At 36.1% G+C, this 24,649-nt stretch overlaps 1 protein-coding gene and 1 non-coding gene across 2 annotated transcripts in view; one reads left to right on the forward strand and one right to left on the reverse strand.

Moving 5' to 3' along the window:
- The window catches only part of LOC111003543 (ankyrin repeat domain-containing protein 29-like), a 29,628-nt gene extending 5,391 nt beyond the window's left edge, over nucleotides 1-24,237 (reverse strand). The window contains exons 1-8 of the mRNA XM_045628214.1: nucleotides 24,133-24,237; nucleotides 10,648-10,773; nucleotides 8,681-8,779; nucleotides 7,588-7,686; nucleotides 6,373-6,570; nucleotides 2,185-2,382; nucleotides 1,881-1,979; nucleotides 1,328-1,426 (exon numbers count right to left, since the gene is read on the reverse strand). Of these exons, the coding sequence (XP_045484170.1) occupies nucleotides 1,328-1,426; nucleotides 1,881-1,979; nucleotides 2,185-2,382; nucleotides 6,373-6,570; nucleotides 7,588-7,686; nucleotides 8,681-8,779; nucleotides 10,648-10,773 (918 nt within the window). The 5' untranslated portion in view covers nucleotides 24,133-24,237. The remainder of the gene's footprint in view (nucleotides 1-1,327; nucleotides 1,427-1,880; nucleotides 1,980-2,184; nucleotides 2,383-6,372; nucleotides 6,571-7,587; nucleotides 7,687-8,680; nucleotides 8,780-10,647; nucleotides 10,774-24,132) is intronic.
- On the forward strand, nucleotides 1,125-1,196 carry Trnac-gca. Its single transcript has one exon. It is a non-coding gene; the product is annotated as a tRNA-Cys (tRNA).
- Nucleotides 24,238-24,649: the final 412 nt, after the last annotated feature.

Consider the following 24,649-nt stretch of genomic DNA (forward strand, 5'->3'; position numbering starts at 1 on the left):
AGGCTCAAGTGCGATGTTTACTGAGCTGAGAATGAATTATTGAACGATCACTGGGCTCGATAACGCCAACCGAAAGAGAAAAGAAAAACTGTGAAAGATAATATTCACAAGTTATAATTAAGATAGCAAATAAAGCAACGGATTAAGCTCATTTTTTAAATAGTTCTAGGTATCCAGGAAAGACCACAATTTCAAAGAAATTTCTTTGGAAAGCGGCCAGTGGAAGACTTTCAGCCGTACTCATTTGGTTTTCCTAGGACTATAATGAATAATATTTATTATTCTTTTTACAGAGGTTGCCTAGATCGCCCGCAAGCGATAAGATATTTTGCTCTCGTATTTATTAAAGCATTCTAATTGTACTGAAATACAATTTAGAAATATATTTGGTAGAAGTCTTACAGTATTTTTTCCAACTTAAGCCAAAAAATGATTTAACTATAGCTACCACTTCGGAAATACTTTTTTTGTTTCGTGAATATACGTACTTAATACGATGTTTTCCTTTAATCTTCCAGCGAATGTTAAATGCGTACATAGAAAGAAAGTCTTTTGGTGCACAGCCGGTAAAGAACCTACTCGGGAATGCGAATCGCACCATAGAGTACCACCATAAAACAACTGGCTCGTGATGTATAGGTATAAGTTACAAGCAAATTCCTTATAAGTATTAACAATATAAAAGCAAGTAGATAATGCAGAAAATGTGATTCAACATATTATACTGGCTATGTATAGGATTCACAAAGCACGTTCGCGCATTCTCAGAGGATTAGAGAATGTATGAATAGAGGCTTTAAAAGTATAAAGCTCAAAATCTTTTCATTACTGAACAATACCAAGCTTAAAATAGTTAGATATTTTTTAAATAAAGTGAAATACAAAAGACGCATTGCAGATACTAGTTTGTTGTTAGTATTTCGAAGTAATTAGGTTGTGTTAGTTTTATCTATTGTTAACATATTAGTTTGATAAATTGCTTATCAGCTTCTCTTACACCCACGATGTGATTTTTCTGTAATAATCTTTAACTCCAGTGATTAAAGTTGAAATTCAAAAACAAGTTTTAATTGTGACATCATTACGCTACAGACTTTTGTCCTTTTTCAATATTGTTAGTAAGCGGGGATATAGCTCAGTGGTAGAGCATTCGACTGCAGATCGAGAGGTCCCCGGTTCAAACCCGGGTGTCCCCTAAGTAAATTCTTTATTTTATTAACTTTATACATATGAAACAGAATTGTGCACTATTAAAGTTTTTACCCGAAAAGAAATTAATTGTATGTATAATTTTTTTTTATACAAGATGGTTCTTAACTATAATCACCTGGTCAGTGAGGGCCGGGTCTGCCCCACGAGCCAGCAACAACTCAACAATGTCTGTCGCATCGGCCGCGCACGCAGCATGCAGCGCGGATGACCCCACCTAAAACCAAATATAGACATGCACTTCATTACTTACACTGCTAACTGTTACTATTTTTTTCACTAAGTGTTAGTATCATTCACTAAAGCGCAAACTAGCTGATGTGTGTCTCTGGCAGAATGACCAACGCTGTGGAACATCTGCTCCTCAGTATAATGCTCAGCCAGGGCCAATTACAAGAACATAACATACTTAAAACGTACCTTGCTCTTTAAGTGATGATAATTGGTTTTTTGTATGTTTCTTCGTGCGTGCTATGTAAGTATTAAATATTATGTCTATGTCTATGACTAAGTAGAAAAGCAGAATATCTTCAATTTTTAATATAGTATATTTTTAATATCATTATTTTATACAGTGCGATCTATATAGTGTTTTATATAGTGTGATCTTTCGTAATCAAAATTAATCTTTTCTAATAAGGTGTCCTGTGCAAATGATGAAATAAAATTACATTATTCTGTAAATGCACATCTGCTCCAAATGCAAGGAGGTGCTCTACAATGCCGCGACATCCCTGCGCACACGCCATCTGCAGCGCCGTCACATTATTCTGCAACGAAAATAAACTAAATTTTTTTTTCAAATTTCAAAAAAACTTAAGTGACTTATGAATTTTTAGAAGATAAGAAAACGTATTTTATTGAATAGGGACGAGTCTACGAGTCACCCAAAAGGGGCAGACATCGCAACCCACTTTAGTGGTGGTGTCGCCGATCATTATAGGGTCACTATTTTATTTTAGTGAAGTTACTTACATAATCAACAGCATCCACGTGACACTTGCTTTCCAATAGGGTCTGAACCAACTCAGTATGTCGATGGACTGCTGCAATATGCAATGGAGTTCTGCCGGAGTTATCGCGAGCCTCGCGCGATGCACCCTTTGCCATCAGGAGAGCGGCAGTGCTGCTGTGACCTCCCTCACACGCTAGGTGAAGTGCCGTGCGACCAGCCTAATACCAAAGATACTTATTTACAAATATACGTATTTCCACATATTTGCTTGAATATTTTTTTTGAAAGAATGAAAGATATTCGATAAGTATTTTTTTACGCTTTGGGTAACATTATTGTAGTCACACAATAACTAACAACAATTAAAACAGCCTCTTTTAATCAGATATTCAAATGGAGAAAGAATTATAAAATCCATCCGGTACTTTTGGAGTCATTTCGTTACAAACATACAAATCTTTTTCTTTATAATATTAAGTAATTTGATAACGTACCTAATAATATTTTAATAATGTGATATTTTATCATTGCAAAATAAAAAATGATGACTCTAAAGTCTAATGTATGTAACTTCTATATAAAATTCCTTTTAAAACATATTTGCACGCCATGAATGAATGAATGAATTAGACTATATTATTCCAAATTTAATGAACCCAGTTACACTTCTTACTTATATAACAAGAAACAATTATTACATAAGTTTAAAAAATATGCTAATCAGACATCATCGTCATGTATTTCATATTCGAATATTGGAACACAGCCTGTATTCGATTGAGAATTCTCAATAACAGGTTTCTTACATCGTCTATATATGGAGAGTCACTGTTTCAATTGGTTTATTACGTTGTTCGTGCAATTCTGATGGTTTAATGCGAATAGCATTCGTTCCTGTTCCTGATTTCAGTGACATCACTGGCCTTAGTATGTATATAATATAAGATAATTATTTATACTTCCAAACAACTTCTTAATATTTAAAATTACATAGGTATACAATAAATAAATAAATGCGAACTTGAGATTTTTGTACCATATTCTTCCAAATATTATTTTTTAAAAGTCAACTAGAAATAATACAATTAGTGTGCCTAAGGTTAAAACGACGTGTCCGCTTATAGTCAGCAAGATTAACGTAATATAAAAATAAATTCAATCCCAATTGGGAACTCGTGAATATTGATGCTTCAAATGTTTTGGAACGAAATTAGTCCATTGAATGGAATTGAATTTCGGTGAGTAATTATTGGAAGTGACGAGGGGTGGAGTGCAATGAGTTCAATAACGGATATTATTGGAAAAGTAAGAACTCAATTTACCGTACATTTACGATCCATTTAAACCTTAGATCATGAATTTCATTAGTCGTTAAGTAGGTATACTTTGTCCGTACCTGTTCCTGATAACAGGAGGAACACTTTTGATAACTGGCTGAAAATATTTTTTACTTTTAAAAAAGAAAGCGTCTTTGCTGTCGTTGGTATATAGGATCGACCTTGAATACTTGTGACCTTGTAGTCAATGTCTAATAGAATATTAATTAACTTATGACTTTGAGATTTACCTAATTTAAACAATATTACACGCAGAAATTGTTAAGATGAAGCAAGTAATTTCGCTGTTTTGCCTAGTAAGCTTTGTCAGACGTTAACTGTCTGTTAAATTATGCTTCATTTGTTTAATGTAATGAATATTCAAATATGTATTAAAGAATTTACGCTGAGGTATCTAAATCGCTTATTTATGTGAAAATTTGAAATTAGAATCTGATTTATTGATTAATTTTAATTTAATTTTGAAGTCGATACACATAAAATAAAACTTACTTTAGAATTATATCATTTTATAATACTTATATTAATTATTGGCTGATACTTTAAACTTCCACATCTGTCCACCAATGAGCTGTACTTGATAAAAAACCAAAAACCTTAATAAAAGGCATGTGTGTTATCAATCATATATACCATTTTTATATTTTTGTTTTTGTTGTTTTTTTTTTTTTGTATTAGACTCCTATTTAAACAATGGTCGATGCTAGATCCTATTTTAACGGTGGTCGATGTTAGCCTAAACTTAACATTCTTAAAGAAAAGAGCGTACCAATTCTTAAAAGGCCGGCAACGCACTCGCGAGCCCTCTGGCATTGAGGGTGTCCATGGGCGGCGGTATCACTTAACATCAGGTGAGCCTCCTGCCCGTTTGCCCCCTGTTCTATAAAAAAAAAAAAAAAAAACATGATTACATTCTTACAGCGAAAAACCCTTACATAATAAAAATAATACAAAGCTAAACATTCGTTGTATTATTTGTATTAACGCTTATGGTGCGTTCTGGGTATATGTGTGACAATGTAACTAAGTAGTACCTATTATGTGAATAACCACATCGAAAGGAAAATCGTAAACAGATATCATAATATATAGATGTCGCAGCCTAATAACTTAATTAGCCGTTCAATCAACTGCCTAGCCTCTTTACGAAACAGTACCGTTTAACTACCGGCCTTAGTCATATGCAGCTGTAGCTTTTGTTTAATATTTAATAAACAGGCTGGCTAATGCTTAGGCCATTCGTACGATCAAGAAATACTTTATTCAATATATTTTACACTTACTCGTAGTGTCGTTAACATTGTATGGATTGGTATTTTTCATTAAACTTTGAAAAACATCATCAGATTTGTTGTTTGTCGACGATTTATTGACAGTTTGAGTAGGTGGCAGAAAGTGGAATTAAATTAAAATGAGCAAGGTAGGCAAGTCATGTAGGTAACGTAATTGATTCAAGTCCTTTTTTAATTAAAAGTTCTAATAAAATGTGTACGCATAAAATTATACATGAAAATATGGTATTACAAATTTTACACATCTATCATATTAGAGAAAATTAAAACTAAAATATTAGAAAAAAATCAACGAGCCTAGCTTTTTGATCAAATGACTCAATATCATTCACTCAGCCAGTTTAACGGCGCTGTTTAATAAAGAGACTAGGCTGTTAATTGAACCGCTAATCAAGCTACTTGGCTGCGACATCAATATACATACTTATGAATAAACAAAAGACTGCTCGATGCTAATAAACCAGCATGAAATGAAACTGCTACGATCACCTAATGTGACCTAATTTGACTCGTAAGTGGACATTTTATGTGAATATTATGTGAATGGAGCTCACTAACGACCAATTAATTGTGATAATCATATTGACGTACCTTTTTGCCAAAATTTATGTTTCAATCTTTAGATATCTTTTCGTTGCTAAAATATTTAATAGCTTCTGTATTTTTTTTAGTATAATAGGGGGGCAAACGACCCTGCGGGACGCCCAAAAAGGGCAGTCATCGCCCATAGACACATTTTAGTGATGCGTTGGCCGCCTTTGAGGCCTAATTTAATAAAACAATTTATTATTAAATAGAGGGTCACTATTTAAGACTGAAAGTGGAAATAGCCCTAACTTCCAGTGTCATATGTTACATTGGTTCATCTCACCTTACTAGAAAAATAAGTTTTGCCGAATGTTCCAGCACTTTTAAGGTCCTCGTTAGTACGTAAGTTATATGTTAGGTAAGTTAAGTCCGGAACTCCAAAAAGCTTAGAAGTTGCTGCAAGCAGACCACATGTGGACTGTGAACGTGCACAGATCTCATAATATGGTCTGTGGGCAGTAAACCAGTTAAATTGTCAGAATGTTTATCGCTTTTAAAGTTTGAATTTGAATCAGTGTATTCTGATAAGTCAAAAATCATCATCATCATCAATGGCTGTATAGCCTCTTCAAGTAAGTATATTTCGCCACCGCATTCTATCTCGTGCTTCTTTCGTCGAACTATGAACCCCTATTATTTTAACCTCCATGACAAATTCATCCCACGAACGCATCGGTTTACGGGGGTTTTTCTTGTCACCAAGTTGTGAGTTCAGTAAGGACCTTAGGGATCTGTTGTCCGTCATTAGGTACTTGACACTTGAGCCTGTTGCATTTTATAAAATAGAGGATATTGGCGTCGTCAAGGTTGTCCTTATTCTTGTACGTCAATTACCGTCATCGCAAAGAAATAAGTCAAGGATATCTTCAAAACACCAATAAACTTTGTGCCTAAATATCAATAATAAAAAATAATATTTTTGTATAACGGCCACACCAATTCAATTATTTAACTACTAGAGTAAGAATCAGCTCACTCGATCTAAACTTACCTTATTAATTGCATCGATATAAGCTCCTTTATCCAACAAAAGCTCCACCACGTTGGTGTAACCGGCTCGGGAAGCAAGCGCAAGGGACGCGTCGCCCGTTGTGTCGGTGGTTTGCACTTTTGCGCCGATAGAAATCACGAACATGGCAACGTCATATGAACCACGGGCGCACGCGCATTGCAGAAGATCATTCTGTTTCTGATGAATTTAAATAAGTTTCATCGATATTTTATGTTTGATGATCACCAGCTGCCCATTGAAGTATTTCCGATCCAATTTGACTTAGGACCCTTAAGAAAAAACCTACTAATTCTTAAAAGGCCGGCAACGCACTTGCGAGCCTTCCGGAGCGTCCATTGGCGGCGGTGTCACTTAGCATCCTTCATCTCATTCCATTACATAAAAACAAAATTATTTTTCAAAATACGTGAACATTTGTTTCACTGGAATCCAAACTGAAGTTGCCAAAAACACTGTAAGAAAACTAATGTATAAAGGGAATTTATATCATATATATTTCTATTTATATAATCTGTATACCTAAACGGTAAAGCGTTATATGAATTTAATATTTGTTGTAATACGAGATAAGGATTATATTTTCAAGGATGTAACGCCTCATTAAATCGTCGAGAGACCGATTAAAATCACAAAACTGAAGTGCAGAAATAAATATTTTATCGGCTATATAATTTATCCTTGATCTTATCTTTGTCACAGACCTTATTTTATCAATTAACTACCCTACATTTAACTTTATTTTTTATTACTAATACATTTATTTTTTTATTATTTCTTTTAAAAGTTTGATTCTGTCTTATTTTTCTTATGAAAATATATGCATAAAAGAAAAGAGTGTCATTTTTTTAATCTTATTATATTTGAATTTATTGAGTTTTGATCCTTTACCTTATTACCTATTTACAGCCATTTTCGTTTTTTTTTCGTTTCATTTTCAAAATCTAAAAAATTGCACTTTTTTAACAAAATAAACTATCTACCTACTCTTTTGTCTTTTCTATCGAATTGTACCATGTGAGTAAGAAAGGGGATGCTTTATAAAACGGTGCAATTAGACTGATAAACTTTTATGAATAAAAGTTAAAAGTTTCGTTTATACAATTTAAAAAAAACAGTATTATTGAATAAAATTGCATAAACTAAAAAATATCATTATAATACAATATTAAATAACTAGAGTACTATTATAAAAACCTTATTGGTAGCTGCCAGACAAGCGCCAGCATGCACTAGAACTTGAACAGCATCCAGGTGTCCATGCCACGCTGCCATTAACAATGGACGCATGCCAAACTGCGAATTAACAACATAACATTCTATTTCTAACTTTAATCCTCATAGTAATAATAAAAATGATTAATAAAATATGTAAAAATTAAACAAATTTAAATAGTTTGGACCCTGTGGCAGTGTACACTAACGCTAGCAGGATTAAACTTTAATTAATTGTTGATATTTGAAACTTTCAAAAGATTTTACTATGCGATAATGTTAGATAAAGGTATCTCTTTATTTTTGGAATCGATGTCACAACTAGACATATACTAAACAGACATACATAATATAAATAAATTCATACACCATCATCATTTTAAATAGTATGTAAAATAAAGTTTTCTGGTTATTTAGACTTACGAATAGGTCGCAGCCAATTAGCTTAATTAGTCGTTCCATAAAAGTAAAGTATTTCTTTTGATATTAAATTTTTTTAATAATCATAAATTCATAAGTCAAATTCACATTATCATTGACACTTCACTTATCCACTGTAGATTTTGTTTTTCATGAAACTTTGGAAAACACCATCAAAGTTGTAGATTGCCGACGCCATATTGACTGATAAAGTTTGAAGACTTTCCTTTCTAGTTTGAGAGTGTCATAGTCAACAGGGTAGGCAAGTCATGAAACGTCATAGATGCAAGACATTTTCCTAGCTGTTGAATCAACTGGCTAAACACCCTCCAGGGCGCTAGCTAAACGGCTAATTAAGCTAGTTGGCTGCGACACGATTTAGTAATAATTCCATCATAGTTTTCAAATACTGTTCTACAACTGCAGAATAGAGGTTGCACAGACAAATTCATTCTATAAAAAAGTCAGTGGCGCTACCTATTCTGGGCTTCAGATTTGTATCTGTTTCATGATCATGTTGTCGAATGCCAATGCAGAAGCCATTGTCAAATTCGCCAATATTGACGGCCCTAAACCTTATTCTACGTAAAATAGACCGATTATTAACAATATGGCCGTATAAATGTATTAATAAGCACGGAATATTCAATATTACCTTGTCAACAGCCTCAATATCACAGTTGGCGTCGATCAGTAATTTGATTATCTCCACATTGCCTCTACTCGCCGCCCAGTGTATTGGGGCCCGCCCATACTGAAACATCATTATAGTATTGATTCTGTAACGCTACAAGAAAACATCTGGTTGACCTATTATCAATCAAAAATAGTAAATCGAAACCACTGAGATACTGTTAGTCAAGCCACTCTCAGTAAATATGCGATTCTTAGTTCGTTAAAAACTAAGATATTTGCTGTATCATATCATTGCTATACATATTGTATTAACCCAATTTTGCAACATATGAAATCTTTTTCTCTATATGTATTGTGATTAATTTTCTGATAGACAAGTATGTTATCACTTCTGTGCCTGAACACACGCCATCGACTTCAACAACAAGTCTGGGGCGGGCCAGTTTTCACAAGATACTTGTATTTGAAATAAAATTGATTATTTAAATTCAGAGGGCAATCGAGATGGAGTCTCACCAGATACTATGCGACAGTCACACTCACAAGTGCATTGCTGACAATTTATAAACCGGTATGCTTCTCAGGAAGGACCCAAGGGGGTTGGGGATTACCATAGTAAGCTGTATCCACGTAAAGAAAACACTTATACAGTGAAAATTATATTCTACCTGACTCAATCACATCCTTATATAAAAAGTGCGTGCGTACAAATGTCAGAAGTGAAACATCTTTGTAAATTGATTATTACTACGGTAAAAGCCCCAATAGATGATCATGTACTAGTATATGATCACTCCATGTATTTATATATCTATATTCACACTGTTTACACACTGTACACTTCTAATGATAATAAAAAAAAAATCTGCGTTTACTGCACAAGACGTTATGCGACAGAATTGCCATCTAATGATCTAATATGTAACTTCTAAAAAAAGTACATCAAACAAACGTTTTCTCGATCTTCCTTTCTCACTCTCTCTCAATCGATCTCCATCGCTCTTTCCCTTTTCTTCAACAAAAACGCTGTAGGTACATATTCGTGACGTTCCGTAAATTTTTTACCCTCATCCGCCTAAAGATGTTTCACTTCAAAAACCCACCTATCATTACTTTAATCACTGAATACTTCATGCGTGTTCTTGAGAGTTAGATACTATCTAGAATGTTAAATACAACCCGGAGTCAGAAGTGATAAAAAATTCAAGCACGGCTGGTTGAGCTTACATTTTGGATGAAGGTCGAATCTTGTGTCGCGTTTCTGAACGAAACGCAAATTTCAGATGAAATTCGAAAAAGTTATATTAAAACAGATCTAAATGTTACCTTACATTAATTAGTGAGGATTATAACAAGCGCTAGTACTCTGTAACTCTGTCTCTATTTTTTTATATAAAACAGGGGCTCATCCGATGTTAAGTGATATCGCTCGAGGGCTTTTGATCGAGCGATTGCGTTGCCATTGATCATTTGAAGCAACAGAGTGTTGGTGCTGAAATAAAAATTACAGCCGTTAGCATCATATTGTATTGTATACAGCGAAAGCCTTCACTCGGGTGTGGCATAAAAGCCTTCTCTCGAAGTTTCCAGCCTTCTGACGAAATGGAGCTACAAGGTCGTCATCGATGGAGCCTGTTCCGAATTAAATCGGTGAATGCTGGTGAAGTCTATGTCCTATCCCCGAACCAATTTCTTCTGCATATCAATAATATGCTGCAACTTAGCAACATTCATTGCTATGCAGACGACAGCTCGGGGGTACTCTTGAAACTGGCCGGTCAGGTATTTATTTCTTTATATTATTTCAGTTGTCGATGAGCACATATTGGAACATATTCGTGTCTGAAGTCAAAACTCTACTACAAGGAGTCTTGGACTGGGGTAGACTAAATTTACTCCAATTTAACCCTAAGAAGCATGGACGTAGCAATCCATTCCATCCTTGTTAAAATCTAAACTTTTTCATGAACTCAAAATAGCACTTACATTATTCCTACAGTTGACATCCGCGGGTCTCTGCAATGCCTCTCTAACAGCAGCTGGCTCATTCTTGATGACGGCTTCATGAAGCAACAAGTCGTTTTGTTGTACTCGAGACCGGCTTTCACACATCTGTTAAGTTAATAATAAGATAAGTAGTTATCGTAACAGATTAGTAATGGAAAATGCACGGAATACTTATACAGTACTTCGTTGGTATATTTAAAAGAAAACGACACAAATTCTATTTTATGTTCTACATTTTTAAATAGAATTAATATCTAGTAATTTATATGGATGTCGAATTCAATAAATTTTTTACTACACAACCAAAACGAATCGTAAATCAAAATTGAGAAATAATTTCATTTCCCAGCGTTTGACTTATTACATAGTAACATTGAATTTGCTTTTATATTATCTATTTTCCATTAATTCAACGCATTAGATCGATTCTTTGATTGAATTTAGTTTAAACCTACTTCGAATAATTTGTGTCAAAACTGTCGTTAGTGGTCCAAATAAAAAGGTTTATCGTAATGGGCTTATGAATTCCCCAATCATTAAAGTCAATAGAAATACTCATTTAAGAGCTAAATTTTATTATTTTACATTACTGTTATTTTTTATACCTGATGTCATTCTGTAAAGTACGAGATTAATAACATCATTTTAACTTCATGGCACGACAGCATGGACAGCTATCGAAATATATCACAACCAATTACTCATAATGACTACATTTTTAATGGTGTCAGGTTCTTGTTAGAAGGATATCATCCTAAACTCAATCATATACACGTCTTTACGTTAACACTAAACAAGCCATTGAACCCTTGAATTAATACAGTAAATTTAAATGCTAAGGACAATCGAATTTTATCTAAAAGCTTTGCATTTTTCTTAAAAACAACTTCGTAATATGTGTAGAACAAGGATTTTTTATTCAGAATGTCTGATTCATTTAGGGTTACCCAAATATTATTGTTCTCCATCGGCGTCTGAATATTGAATAATCAAAGCCTTATTGAAATTTCGAGTTGTATAAAGGTTCTTGTATATGTATATGAAGATATTACCGGTGACACAGTATAAGTTATACTCTTATCGACTACAATATAAAATTATTCGATGTATTTTTTTTAACATACTATCACACATACATTTAGTATATACGGCTTTATAGAAGGGCAAAGCCTTCAGATGTTTCCCACTTCCGGTACGGGTGTTTGAAGGTAATAAAATTAAGCTTCCCCTCCATGATTAAATAAAAGTGAGGAAGACGTATTTAGAAAAAAAATATTGCAAAACATTTTTGTAATTTCTTTTTTTAGTTTATTTGTAACAATTATTACTTTTCTAACGGAATAAAAACTATGCAGAGTTTGCTTAAATTAGATTAAGTGCCTATAAATTAGACTAAATTATTATTATTGAATATTTTGTCACAAATATGTTTACCATTATTGTGATCTATTATAGAAAATATTTTAACATATATTGTACAAATGTGGTGAACTTTAATACATAAACTATTTTTGGTCAGTACAAGCTATTTAAAATAGAAACTTAAATATTTAATTACTTAAGCACACCTAAGATTATTATTTCAAAATGTGTTTGGTATATTATACATTAAATAATTTTATTGCTTAAGCAATAAATTTCTTTAATGTCGTATATTAATTCGGGTTCAGTCCTCGTGAGGAGTCATTTATCAAGTGTTCAGTTAGCCATGTTAATAGTAAAACGTAAAAAAGGATTAAGACAAATGTCCTTTTTCATTTCGTTTTGTGTTAAATTGCTCGTTATATCTTCATCTTCAGGTGCTAAGGCTTGCTAAAGATATGCGGGAATAGAGGAAACTATGCAACCAAAGCAACTATGTAGTCAAGAACTAAAAAAAACTAAATCCATTTAAATTTTAAAAACTCAAAGCTTTTTCGTGAGTTAAACAAACACTGGCATGTACTTAAATTGTGCAATGTTTTCTCACTAGTTTTATAGCTTTTCACAAAGTTTACTAGAATGGTTGGAAACTGAAACATTGACGTTGAAATTTACAAAAGATGATTGAGTATTTTTATTTAATAGTACAAATTGAGATTTAATTTATTATAACTGTCTAAATATGTACAAATTGAGCGATGTAACATATTGTAATGTAACGATGTAATTAAAACCTAACCATAACAATAGAAAATACAATATTTACAATTTTTTTAACCCATATACTAACACAAAAATTATTAAAACAAATTTAAAAAAATTGGTCCCTGTGGAAGTAAAACGTCCGAGGTAAGGGAAGTGAGACGGCGCTAACGTGTCCATACAAGTAGTATCCGATACCGAAACCCGTCGTGTTCAAGGGATCAACAACATCTCATCCGGGTACCTGCCAACGTCTGTAGCAATGCCTGTTGGCTCTAAAATGGCTCTGGGATATGACGTAGACAAGAGAGCGGTGTATGATGTCGTTGAGCGCGGCATGGCCAGAAAAATGACCTGCACTCTTTTGTCAACGGAGGCCATGGTGTTCAAGGTTACTTACTTCAATACATTTTAATATACGAACTGAGCCCATGAGCTACTCATCAATAATATAAGTTTCTTACTCAATTGTAATATAATATTTATAAGATATACCTGTGTGTTTACCGAGTAATCAACTGATCAGCAAAATGTACTGGAACAAAGCGACCGCAACATAATACTACGCAGTGCTTTGTAGAGAATCGCTACGAATGACAATAATTAATCAGTACTGTGTATTGTGAAGGTTTCTATTTTCAATAGTTGTTATTTTGTGTCGAAGAGGTTACAAAGCTTTATTTTGTAGAACAAGTTACCAAGTAGGCATAGGTTGGCAAATTTGGGGTCCGAGTTTTCTGCTACTTAATAGGAATCAAACAGATTTTGATGCACAGTCTGCATCACATTTTGCCGGTGACTTACTCCTTTCACTTATCATCGTTGTTCGTTCCATATTCTAAGCTGAATTGAAACAGCTAATTATTAATAGTAAGGCGGCTTAAAAGCCCGGTAACGCACTCGCGAGCCTTCTAGCATCGAGAGTGTCCATGGGCGGCGGTATCACTTAACATCAGGTGAGCCACGTTGCCGTTTGCCCCCTATTCTATTTAAAAAAATAAGTTGTTTCCGCCGTTGTGATGTGAAATAATTGTCTACATAAAATTACTATCATGTACGGGCAAGGCACGCACACAGCCACAGCACATCATTTCGCCGCATCATCATTTTACACTTTAACCTAATTTCATTACTTTTAGTACGTTTGTAGACATCAATCACGTCGCGCGTCACTCATTATCATTTAGAAATAGTATCAAGTAGTTATTTCTCAAAATAAACTCTTGTAAATTTATACATACAGTTTTATCATTTATCAACAATATCATCATCGGCTAGTACCCGAACATTGGTCCTTCGAGCCTCCGAACAGGCGGGATTAAAACACGCGTCGTGTGACCTGGATACGTGTCAGTGTTTCCGGTGAAGTGACGTGGTGGTTCTCAGCCACTTAAGGAGGATTCTTACTGTATCACAAGATATACAGTAAGCAGCAGCATTCACTTTCTGAGCTGATCAAGGAGCTCGGAAAGACATCAGGGAGCGTGCATACCAAGGTGCACACAGGACCAGGAGACGTCTGATTCAAGTAAGATCTTTCCTATTTATCTTCTACTCAAATCATCATGTTGAGGATGGAGGATATTATTGCTACACAAGAGCAGGTGGTAGGGGGTATTGATCAACTCTACACTAATTTCAAAAAGGATAGTTCCGACCGCAAGACACCGGAGTACATCAAGAAGCGATTGGAAACTCTAGACCAATATTGGAACGAGTTTCACAACAACCATATCAATTTGTTATCATGCGAAGATAAATCTCATAATTACTTTACTTCTCAACAATACGAGCAAGTAAAGAATAAATACATCAAAATCAGGGAGACTATTCAGAGTTACAGGCCCGGGACACCAGTTATAAAGCCACCATCTTTTATGCCTAGCCCGTCAGTGGCGCCGAGGCAAGCCCAAGATCAGATTCAACCAACGACGTCCCGGGGCTCCAGCAGCAAAACAGAGGATATGCTCAAAAAACAAGCTAGCAATTTTAAGGCGTTTATGAGAACCGTTACCAGCGTTGACCTCGACTCAGTATCAGAGAAGTGGGAGTTTGAGGATGTGCTGCGCAACTTACAGATCCGTTGGTCAGCTATCGACAACCTCCATTGGGAATTAGATAGCGAACTTGGCGGGTCTAACCAAGAATATGAACAACAGTTCAACGAGTACGAGTCTCATTACAATAAAATGAAGAAGGCCATTAACAAGAAAATGTGGTCAGTCGCTCATGTCGAAAAATCAACCCCAAAAATAGAAATACCATCATTTAACGGGAACTATTCGCAATGGGTATCCTTCAAGGATTTATTTACAGAAACAATCCACAACAACTCATCACTTTCAAACGCTCAAAAGATGCAGTTTTTAAAAGGGAAAATCAAGGGAGAAGCAGAACGTTTAATACAGCATCTTAATATTTCTTCAGAAAATTATTCTGTCTGTTGGGAGATCCTTGCGCATCGATATGACAACAAGAAGCTCATATTCACTTCACTTATCGGTGCTCTCATGAATGTACCTACTGTGCAACATTTATCCATCAGCAACATCAAGAGGCTACATGATACAGCCAACGAATCATTGAATGCCATCAAGAACCTAGGAATAGACATCACTTCCTGGGATCCATTGCTAGTATACCTTTTGTCTCAAAAATTAGATGTCGAGTTATATAACGATTACATGGAATCGTTAAAACAGCCGAGAGAGTTACCAAAATTAGCTGATTTCATGGAATTTCTAGAGACGAAATTCACCACCTTGGAGACATCAAAGCAGAAGAACCCTACACCTAAACCACTCATCAACAATAACGTATCAAAATACCACGCGAGTCAAAAACCCGCACACCATTACAATGCCCTAGTATCGAACGCTAAACCGATAAAACAACACATACCTACTACGCGTACAACGATATTTAAGTGCCCTATATGCAGTACCAATGATCATGGGATATATTTCTGCCAAAAATTCTTGAACATGCCCGCTTATCTCAAGAAAAAGACGGTCCTGCAAAACGAAATTTGTCCAAATTGCCTACATAGACACACAGGAAAACCATGCATTTCTGAAAATAGGTGTCGGGAGTGCAATAGAGACCACAATTCATTATTGCACCACGCGTTTACGTCATCGAACGCACAACAAGCAAAATCAAGTGTGAATGCACCGAATGAACAAGTTCAAAGTTCACACGTGTCGCAAAACAAATGCTCTGAAACTTTACTTGCAACTGCTCTAATCAAGGTAAAAGCAGTTAATGGAGTCTATCATACCATGCGAGCACTCCTGGATCAAGGGTCCCAAGCATCCCTTATATCAGAAAATGCAGCTCAGATTTTGAAAATTCCACGACAGCGATGTGTCGGCGTCATTTCAGGAATAGGCGCGAAAGAAAGTTCATGCAAAGGATTGATAAACATAGAATGCGCATCAACGGTCGGCGACTTCAAGTTTGAAACCGACGCCTACATCATGAATCAATTAATAAGAAATCTACCAAGTACGTCATTTTCAAAACCAGACTGGTCGTACCTCGACCAAATCAAGTTAGCAGACCCGGAGTTTAATGATAGTCGCCCTGTAGATATATTACTAGGAGCTGACGTATACTCAGTTATACTTATGGACGGTATTTGTAGAACAAATGCAAATCTACCGACTGCGCAACAAACTAAGCTCGGTTGGATACTCAGTGGGAATGTCAAAACGTTTCACTGCAATGTTATTCTAAACAACTTACAAGATATTCAGTCGTTTTGGGAGATAGAAGAAATAACCGAGTCATCAAAATTATCATTAGAAGATCAAGAGTGTATTGAGCTATACAAATCATCCACAACAAGAAAAGATGATGGCCGATACGAGGTGAGGTTACCTATGAAAAAGGACTATCAAGAAAAATTGGGCGAATCCAAGACAAAAGCCGTAGCACAATTTTACCACTTAGAAAGAAAATTACAAAAACAACCGGAGATTGCGAAACAGTATAAGCAATTTATGAACGAGTACATTGCACTTGGACATATGATTCCGTGTAACAAAACACCGAATCAGCTACCTACATGTTATCTACCTCACCATGCCGTATTACGTAGCGAATCGACAAGCTCGCCTTTACGCGTAGTGTACAATGCCGCGTCAGCCACAACAACAAAATACAGCTTAAATGACCTCATGTGCCGGGGTCCAAATTTACAACAGGATCTGCAGTGTCTCATAATCAAGTGGAGACAATATCAGTATGCATTTACTGCGGATATTGAGAAAATGTATAGAGGAATATTGTTGCACCCCGATGATCAGCAACTACAGAGGATAGTGTGGAGAGATGACCCATCACAACCTTTACAAGATTACCAGCTCGTGACCTTGACCTACGGGTTCAAGGTCGCCCCATATTTGGCAATGATGACCCTCAAACAACTCGCCCAAGATGAGAGAAAGAATTATCAAGGCAGCTCTGCGCCTGACATCTTAGAGAATTCATTTTACATGGATGACTTAGTTCACGGGGCGCATACTACGGATGAAGCTAAACAATTAAAACAGGACATGATCAAACTTTTAAGAGCGGGAGGATTTAATCTCAGGAAGTGGAAATCCAATGTAACCGAACTCCAAGAAAGGTTAAATGAACAACAAAACTTTGACTTCAAGCAGGCTGAGTCATCGAAAACGTTAGGAGTAGGCTGGAATCCCAAGGATGATAATTTTATATTCAGTCCAGTAAAACTGCCCGAAAACAAACCAACAAAAAGGAATTTATTATCAGACATGTCCAGAATTTATGATCCTTTAGGATGGCTAACACCAATTACCACCAAACTTAAAATATTATTCCAAGAAACATGGAAATCAGACGCACAATGGGACGAACAAGTGTCCGAGGAGATTGCCGCTGAATGGCAGAAAATCAAGATCGATCTACACAATTTAGATCTATTCAAAATACCAAGATGGTTAAAAACACAAGAAAATTCCGAAGTAGAGCTCCACGGGTTTTGCGACGCAAGCATAAAAGCGTTTGCTTGTGTGGTATATTGCAAAACAAGCTACAACGGCGGAACTTATGTTATACCTATAGCAGGGAAGTCCAAGTTAGTACCTGTGAACAAACATATTACGCTTCCTCGTTTGGAACTTAGTGGCGCGATGCTACTATCAAGATTAATGGCCAAAACCAAAGAATGCTTAAACACCTTCGAAAACATCAAGATTTATGGTTGGGTCGATTCGATGGTTGTTTTAGGGTGGCTCAATGGCGAACCGAACAAGTGGAATGCTTTTGTAGCCAATCGTGTGACACAGATAACAGACACGATGCCGTCGGAATGCTGGAGATATGTCAGGTCTCAAGAGAATCCAGCAGATTGCGCCAGCCGAGGAATTACAATCAATCAACTTCAGGAACACAATCTCTGGTGGCGAGGCCCAGAATGGCTCCCTACATACGAGCAAAAGCAAGATATTCCCATCCCCACTACAGAGCTGGAGTTGAAAAAACAAAAACAAGTACACATCGCACAAGTAAGCGAAGGCTATGACGTTGTAGGATACCTACTCAACAAATTTAGCTCATTGGCAAAAGCAATAAGAGTGTTGGCACGGGTGCGAAAATGCCTACCGTGGAAAAAGAGCTCAGGTTTCATAACAGTAACTGATATAAACGAAGCGGAAGCAATAATTATCAAATATGTACAAAACGAGCAATTCGCAGATGAAATTGAAGATTTAAAAAAGAAGAAAGGAGTTTCGTGTAAGAGCAAACTATTCAGCTTGTGCCCAATTTTAGATGAACAAGGAATCTTAAGAGTTGGAGGCCGGCTGAAAAACGCTCAAATTGAATACAATATGAAACATCCCATAATTGTCGACAAAAACACGCTTTTTTCGGATCTCATCATCGACCAGGCGCACCAGGACACTTTTCACGGCGGCGCTCGAATGACAACCAGTTTTCTAAGACGGAAATACTGGCTTCTCGGCGGCATTCAAGCCACCAAGAAACGGCTCCGCAACTGTGTGAAATGTAAAAGGCATAACAATAACAACAACCATCAGATTATGGGAGATCTACCCTCAGCTCGAACAAACCCATCGAGACCATTCTACCACGCAGGGGTAGACTATACAGGCCACGTTTTTATCAAGGCAAACAAGGGTCGTGGCATCAAAACCATGAAAGGTTACGTTGCAGTCTTCATTTGCATGGTAACCAAGGCCGTGCATCTGGAACTGGTCTCGGACCTTACATCCTCAGCCTTTCTAGCAGCCTTGCGCAGGATGGCAGCACGACGATCAGTACCTGCCCATCTGTATTCGGACAACGGCACAAACTTTCAACATGCCAACAAGGTACTACAACAAGAATATACAGAACTAAAAAACAAGATAGAACAAGAATTTGATCAAAACTTCATATCAGAGATCAGTGAAATGGGGATAACTTGGCACTTCAACGCCCCTTCATGGCCGTCTGCAGGAGGCCTTTGGGAAGCTGCTGTGAAGAGCCTAAAACACCATCTGAAACGAGTAGTTGGCGAAACAAGACTTACATTTGAAGAGTACAGCACTTTGTTAGCTCAGTTGGAGGCGTGTATGAACTCAAGGCCTCTATGCCCTCTAACAGAAGATCCAGAAGACTTGGACTTCCTAACACCTGCACATTTCCTAGCATGTGGTCCAACACTCACCATATATGAAACAGAAAGAGACTTGCGTACAAGATGGCAACTAACACAAAAGATATTTACAGATATATGGAACAGGTGGAGATCAGAATATCTTACTCAACTATCAAAGAGAAGTAAATGGAGAAAACCACAAGACAACATTAACATGAATGACGTAGTTATCATCAAGGAAGATAACTTACCGCCTGGGAAGTGGGCGTTGGGTCGAGTGGTTGACTTACATCCAGGGAGTGACGGACATGTACGAGTAGTGACGCTTAGGACGAAAAACGGCCTCTTAAAACGTCCAATCGTGAAGTTAGCCGTACTTCCAATCAACAAAGAAGACAGATCCCGAACCTCATCATCATCTCCTGCATCAGAGGTACAGAACCCTAAGCCATGCATCAGTGAAGATAAGCAAGCTGAAAATAAATCAAGAGTTAAAGGATGCAAGAAGCTAACGTCATTAGCCCTGACTCTGATGGTTTTCTTAATAACTCTGCCTAACATACATTGCTTTCCTACAAACATAACAAGATTTAGAGATAACCAAGGTCTCTATCTGGCTAAGCTACAAGACGTTCAAATTATCAAAGAAGAGTGGAAGATCGTTGTCTATTACGACATAAATCCATATTACCAGGGCTTAAATGCATTAAATAAATACATTAATCATTTAACAAACATGTGTTCGATCATAAATAAACACTCATCATGCGACATCATATTACAACAACTACGTCACGGGTACTCGGAACTAAATTACTACAATGACATGCTGCTGAGTCAACATACAAGCGGGTTCCCCCAAGCAGATAAGAACACGCGCTGGCGCCGCGGACTCATTGATGGTGTCGGGTATCTCGCGAACTCGCTCTTCGGCGTATTGGATCAGAAGTTCGCCGAACAGTACCAGAAGGATATTATTCTTATGTCAGATAATCAACACCACTTACTAGCATTGTGGAAGAACCAAACATCTATAATCGAGTCAGAGTACAATGTCTTAAAGAGAACAGAAGACACATTAAATAAACAGCAAAAACTAATCAATCAACAGACTTTAAATTTTGAAAAAACTATAAATAGCGTGAAATTGGAACTGCAAAACACAGTCAGCGTAAATGAGTTTGCGCTTGGCGCTATTACGGCAACCAACATGCTTCAATGTTTAAAAAACATACAAGAGATGCTTTTAGACACCCTTACAGATATTTATCAAGGAACCTTCAACTTTCACATCGTAACTCCAAACCAACTAAGGAAAGAATTAAATATTATTTCGAATCAAATATCAAATGAATTATGCTTACCCATTGACAATACCATGACTGACCTAAGAAAGATATATCACTTGTTAAAAATCAAAACCAGATTCACAGAAAGTTATGTATTTTTTGAAATCAAGGTGCCTTTAGTTCTGAGGGACTCCTACGAATTGTATAGAATTACTTCAATACCAAGGAAGGTACAAAGTTATAACATGTTAAGTATTGTGCCTACTTCCGAATATGTAGCTATAAACATACACAAGGACACGTACATCGAGATGACAGAGACAGACGCAACATCATGCTTGCACAATGGAGACATTCTGTGTTGCCAACTACTGTCAAGACCCATTTATCACATTAGAAATGAATTTACCTTTTGTTCAAAGAATAAATCCTCAAATGAGTGCAATTATGTAATTGACCTTTGTAAAGACAAATGGTTACAAACAAACAGACCAAACACTCACCTATTCTTCATATGCAATCAAACAAAGGCGAGAATCATATGTTCGGATCAAGTTACCGTCGAACTGATAACAGGCGCTGGCTTACTAACAATAGACGATAAATGTATTATAAAAACAGATGATTTCATACTACACGGGCAGAAACAGCGTCTTAGCAGAGTGGATAATAAGGCTGACATTAGTCTCCCTGTATTATCGCCGATTAACAACTACATCAATATAACCGTTCCGATCATACCCCCGACCATTGACACGCAAGAGTCAGACAAGGCGTTGGAGGACATACGGGACAACATACAGAAGGTGAAGGAGAGCGCGACCCTGGCGGCCAGCGTCTCCTACCACGACGTGCACCACTACGTGGCCATCTACTGCATCGTGGGAGCGGGCGCGGCGCTGGCGGCCGGGCTGGCCTGCCGCCGCGCGCGCGCCCCCGCCGGACCGACGCCCTCACCGAGGCGTCAGTGTCAGTGCATCAGCATGAAAACATTCAGTGAATGCGATAACCCGGTTGTCGATGTTTCAAGTGAAAGGATCAGTGATAAAGGCTCGTCGCCTATACATAATAAAGTAGTTTTTCCTAGAATTGAAGCAACAATTTAGAGACTTTATCATGCTTAGTACTTATTTAGAAATATTTAAACTAATCTGGGAATTACTTAATATTAATTTCAAATAAGAATAGTATCAATAATCAAGTAAAATATATTTTAACTTTAAAGAAAGTTTGTCAATCACCATGTTAGAGTAAGGTCATCAAATCACTTTCTCTCTCCTATTCCGCCCCCGGGAGCATGTACGGGCAAGGCACGCACACAGCCACAGCACATCATTTCGCCGCATCATCATTTTACACTTTAACCTAATTTCATTACTTTTAGTACGTTTGTAGACATCAATCACGTCGCGCGTCACTCATTATCATTTAGAAATAGTATCAAGTAGTTATTTCTCAAAATAAACTCTTGTAAATTTATACATACAGTTTTATCATTTATCAACAATATCATCATCGGCTAGTACCCGAACATATCATTAGTGGCTACTTTATAGGACGCAATTAAAGAAACATCAAAAACTAATTTAAGCTCTTTAATCTTATTTATGATTTGAGGTTTAGCTTGGTCGATTTGCACAGTCAAATTAGCCAGCAATTTTTTTACCGTTATTGTTAGATGAATGTTCTTTTGAAGATTATTATTCAATTACCCTTCGCATTTGCAAAACAAAGCGAAACGCGCAAAATAACAGCTATTTTTCTATGATCGTCGGTCGGATCCATGGTTATGTTGTGTTATCAAACAAAGGGGACAAAGGCATCACGTTTCACAGTACTTTGTACCAGGAGAGTACAATCCGACAGGAGGTACATTAATGTATTTACCCTCGGGTCGGGTTATCGGCTAGGGTTGAAACCTTGGCCTGCTTTTATTTACGCTACTCGTGTTTACTTTCAAAACCGCGAAAGTACCCAGCTTTGTAACCTGTAACTAGGGGTGAAAGGAGTAAGTCTTTACGTTCACTTTTATCTACAAAGTCGAATCAATCATTCATTTTATGTCTATGAAAGCGTTGTCATGTTTAAGAATGCACCCGTCTGAGAAGAACAAGGCTTTTTGCCTTTCAGTTCAGTTTCATTTTTTTAACTATACCGACGAATGAGGTTTATTTAAGAGAATATTGAGGTTAGGGTTGGTTACCTCGCATGCAGGGGTTAACTAGTAGCTTTAGTTTCGCAATAATATAAATGTTGACACGTCACCCGGAAACATCCCTGAAAAATGTAGAGCAGAATGATGCTTACAAAACCTGGTGCGAACACTATTGAAATATACAGATAACTCGCACTCTATTTTGGTAGTTTTGTAAAAAAGGTTGCGTGGGTGTGACATTTTTATGAAACATCAGTTTGTAATACTTATAATCTTTTAAAAGCTTTATTTTAACGTAGTGCTGTTTTTAACCAAATAACCTTTTACATTTTGTCCGATATTTTAGGTATATTAAAAAGCTTAACAAAGCTATAGTTAAAAAAATTAATATTAACAACCTTTTTTGAATTAATGGCCGCGAGATGTAGTCTACACTCTGAGAGTGATATATCGTCTAATGAACTCTACAGTGGCGGCAGATAAAGTTAAAAACGTCGTAAAGTTAGTAAATACGACCTGTCGAGCAATAAAGCATCACTGAGCCCTAGGGATTACTTTTATTATTTCAAAGAATTCTAAATAATTAACGTTGAATAGAGTGTAATAATTCTGGAATTCTTTAGAAAACGGGTGTCAATTTTATTATCTGTGCGATAAGAGAGATGATGAAATAAATTTCAATGTATTTCCACCTCTATTAGGTGAACGAGTGATGCGAACCAATCTCTTATGTAAACACGGAAAATTGCGACTCACGGGATTGCCTGTAAAATGTATTTAATATTCGCTTGAAAATTTAGCCCAACGAATCTGTTTTTATGATATAGTAGACTGGATTTTTTTTTCATAAAACGATGAATATATAGACTCTAGTTAAATATATAATTGCTTCAAATTTCAATGTGATAAGAGATTTAACTATTAGTTGAATAATTTTACCTCACAACAAAGCCGTGGTTATAATATTTGTATATTAAATCAACAACAATATTTTCTTATCAGATAAAATAAATATACGTTCACTAAAAGATAAATCTTCAAATAATGATACAATAAGTAGTGCTTATCTAGACAGATGGACAAGATTGTATCGTGTAAGATAATATCATTAAAATGATTGTTATTTTTTTTAAACGTCATGACAATAATCGTCTTAACATGACAACCGCATTCAAATAAGTGTTAATTTTTGTTACAATTGAAAGTGGAGAGCAAAGTTAATTGTTTAGGTAACATTATAGTAGTAGTAGTAAATGTTCACTTACCTTGAATAGTGTATTTCAACAGTTAGGCTTAAATATACTTAGAAGTATTGAATTCGTAGCAGAGCGATAGGGCGGGCGGCGTAGCACTCGTCCGCGCTACGGTATAGTCCGCGACACATTGAGATTTGAATCGTAGCGACTTGTAGCTACGGGATTCTGCACACATGCGCTGAGCCTAACTTAATATTTAATATAATAGCTTGAGCACTGCTGATATTTCTTTGTCTTTTAAAGTAGTTCTATAGAAATTGGCTTTTGTTGACAACGATCCACTCAAATTATTATTTGAGCTAGAAAAGTGAATTGCTTTTGATATTGCTGCATAATGTAGGTTAATTTCAAGTCACATTCGTATCTTATCCGAAAAGGCTTTTACATCTCTATGATATTTATTTTCCGTGTTACTGAACTTAATATATTATTAAAATCGTATAGCGTATATTAAAAATTGTATGATTATTTTAAATATTAACAAAACATTAGTACCTCTCTTTGAAAATTGTACTATACATTATGT

This window comes from Pieris rapae, chromosome 5, assembly GCF_905147795.1.
Source record: "Pieris rapae chromosome 5, ilPieRapa1.1, whole genome shotgun sequence".
Taxonomy (NCBI): Eukaryota; Metazoa; Arthropoda; class Insecta; order Lepidoptera; family Pieridae; genus Pieris; species Pieris rapae.